Source organism: Aphanomyces astaci (assembly GCF_000520075.1).
Source record: "Aphanomyces astaci strain APO3 unplaced genomic scaffold supercont1.31, whole genome shotgun sequence".
NCBI lineage: Eukaryota > Oomycota > Saprolegniomycetes > Saprolegniales > Verrucalvaceae > Aphanomyces > Aphanomyces astaci.
This window is the reverse complement of record NW_009798294.1, coordinates 555,276-558,054: the sequence shown is the minus strand read 5'-3', so window position 1 is coordinate 558,054 and position 2,779 is coordinate 555,276. Positions and strand designations below refer to the sequence as shown.

Below are 2,779 nucleotides of genomic sequence, written 5' to 3'. Positions count from 1 at the left end.
CTAAAGAGTGCACGACACTTTTGAATGATCTAAAGGTTGTTTGGTTGGGTACAAACCAATTCTATAAGGGGCATGGGCATATCGAATGGGCACACGAGGGGGTCGTGCCAAATCCAATGGGCACACCGAACCTGGGTACCAAATCCATTGGGCACTAATTCATTCGAATGGGCACGCCACTCAATCCAATAGTGACCGGTCCGAATCCATCGAGAAAATGTCCAAGTCAATTGAAAAATGGTGTACTTCTTGCTGCTACGCTTCATATACAAACCACGTTGTGTATATGTACGATGTCAGGGGTTGCCAAGGTATCCAGATCCAACTGAACTTTATCGACATACAGTACCAGCGCTACTGCCCATTGAGTTACGACTCACGAGGTCCAAATTGCATTAAAACATCCCATAACATTAGCAAATCAACCACAGAGCTAGACTCGCCTCTTAAATTGAGCTGCGCATCATCCAATATATAAACGAGTCGGCTGCAACAAAGAAATAGCTTTCACGGATGCAAGCGGTACTTTTCACGTCTTGATTTGGCATGCAAGACAATAAGTACAACATCGACAACGAAGTGGTCACTCTGCTTATGGCGTTCCTTACACGGTCCTATCTTATGCTAAAGGCGTTGTGTGCGTCGGCGTCACTTGTCAAAAGAATCGAAACGGTAGCCAAGCAAGTTGGAGCCGACATCGAAGCCTTCGTCGCGTGGGGAGCACTGCTGCGTTATCGCAAGGTTCAAGCAAGTAAAGTGGCATCGATGTCTGCCGTTATCACTTTCGCAGAGCAGCAGACTGACATGATACAAGTCCTCACCGCGCAAAACAAGCGGCGACCGAGTCACGCCGTCCATTCGGTAGAGTTCGTTGGTGGTGGCGTTATAGCTTCGCTTAGCCTGCTAGAACTGCACTCCAACGGGGATATAGATAGAAGGTTGACGACCTACGGCGCACACGAATAGCACTGCGAACAAGGCAAAGTGAAACTCGACCAAGTACAAGATGTAATGCAGCAAAGTCGAGTCGATTTTTGGTCCAAGCCGGACGAGAAGCATGCGATCCACAGACGTGACGTCAAAGAAGGTGGGCACCGGTGCTTTTAACACAGAGGTAAATATCTCGAAGGTGGACCGATAAGGCGGCACCAGCAGCAGCGCAAACGTTGATCTATCCATAGAGGACGGAGGTCGGAGCTTCACTGGCCCACACACCCTCATGAACCACTCCGTCATAGTTAACGTCACTTGCGACAGCACACACAGCAACGTGATGCACCCCCACCCCACCATGTTTAGTGTTGTACTTGGAAGTATAATGTTTTCGTGCCAACTTACTAGTTCCAATATGACGAACCAACCACATGGCTGGCTACCTTGAGATAGCTACAATATTCAAAGTCATACTTCTAATATCGGCTTGTATAGCTGACTCGACGAAGGACGGACAGCGTAGTCTTCCTAGATACAATGGCTTCAACTGAACTCTTTCGTGGTGAATTCAGGATAACGCTACAGTTAAACTCCTCGGCTAACAGGTTGCACCTACAGCTAAAACATTGCACATTACACATATAGCCTCGTCGTTCCATAGCTGGGTGGCATACTAATGTAGCCATAGCCAAAATGCTTGAATTGCTCTTACAACGAGGCTAACTTTGCTAAAGTACTTGTGCACTATCTGTATACGAATTCGATGAGTCAACCGGCGGATGATGAGCTGCAAACTCCAACCTCAAGTCAAACACTTGTTACTGCAATTAACTGCAATATATTCAAAAACAACACTAAAATGAATGTGAATAAAGGGGCCGTTAATCGAACGTTGAAGTGGTCTGGAACAGGTCAAACTTTTGCAACGAGTAAGAGTTATGGGTCGGGGGGTGGCACTCCCAGAGGTGGGGCCGCGCGCCGGTCTCGTCGTTGATGTCGAGGCAATATCCCTTGTGCGTCAAGTGGCGCAGCTGGTTGGTGTACACATCGTATTGCCACTTTTGATTCTTGTTGGTGTCGCCACACTTCCACGTATGCACGCGACCACCGTTCCACGGCTCGTACGCGTCGAGGCAGTTGTAGTCAATGACCGACCGCACCTGGTGGAAGTCGCGGTTGTAGTCCCACTCCTGGCGCCACGCGGCCGGCAGCGGCGCGTTCGGGTCGGACGGATTCTCGGCCGGGTCTTTCGGCAACAGCGCCGCAAACGAAATGTCCCCCGCCGTGTCGTTGCGCTCCGTCTTGGTCGTGGTCAGGAGCAGGTCCTTGCGCTGCAAATGACCGATCTCCTGGACCACGGACCAGTACTGGTTCTTGTTGACGTCGTGGGAATGGCACTCCCACACTTGGGCCTGGCGCTGGGGGGCCGTGGGGTCGGCATCCAGACACACGTTCGGGTGCGTGGCGTGCTGGATGCGGTGATTGGCCATGTCCACGTACCACCGCTGGTTGGGGTTAGCGCCGTCGCACGCCCACGTGTGGACCCAGTACTTGCCGTCTTTGGGGTACGCGTCGAGGCACTCGCGCTGGTTGCTGTTGCTGCGGAGCTGCTGGGTGTCCTTGTTGAATAGCCACCACTCGTTCATGTTGTCCTTCTTGGCGTCGGCAAACAGGTTCGAGTACCATTCCGAGAGCGGGTAGTCTTGTGCAGAGTAGAAGCGCCACGCGACTTCGTTGGCGCTGGCGGGCGCGGCCGAGGCGGCCAACGACAGCGCGGCAGCAATGCAAGCAATCGACTTCATGATCGATGGATGGTAAATGGGAAAGTGAGGTTGGGATCCCAAGT

General features: G+C 51.7%; 2 protein-coding genes across 2 annotated transcripts; both read right to left on the bottom strand.

Moving 5' to 3' along the window:
• Positions 1-648: 648 nt before the first annotated feature.
• On the bottom strand, positions 649-1,293 carry H257_11060 (hypothetical protein; the record flags this gene model as incomplete). The annotated part of the gene is made up of 2 exons (XM_009837898.1): positions 649-903; positions 952-1,293. The coding sequence occupies 2 exons, from the start codon at positions 1,291-1,293 to the stop codon at positions 649-651; spliced, it is 597 nt and encodes a 198-aa protein (XP_009836200.1).
• Positions 1,294-1,814: 521 nt separating this feature from the next.
• Positions 1,815-2,735, bottom strand: H257_11059 (hypothetical protein; the record flags this gene model as incomplete). Its single annotated transcript, XM_009837897.1, has 1 exon — positions 1,815-2,735. The coding sequence occupies one exon, from the start codon at positions 2,733-2,735 to the stop codon at positions 1,815-1,817; it is 921 nt and encodes a 306-aa protein (XP_009836199.1).
• Positions 2,736-2,779: the final 44 nt, after the last annotated feature.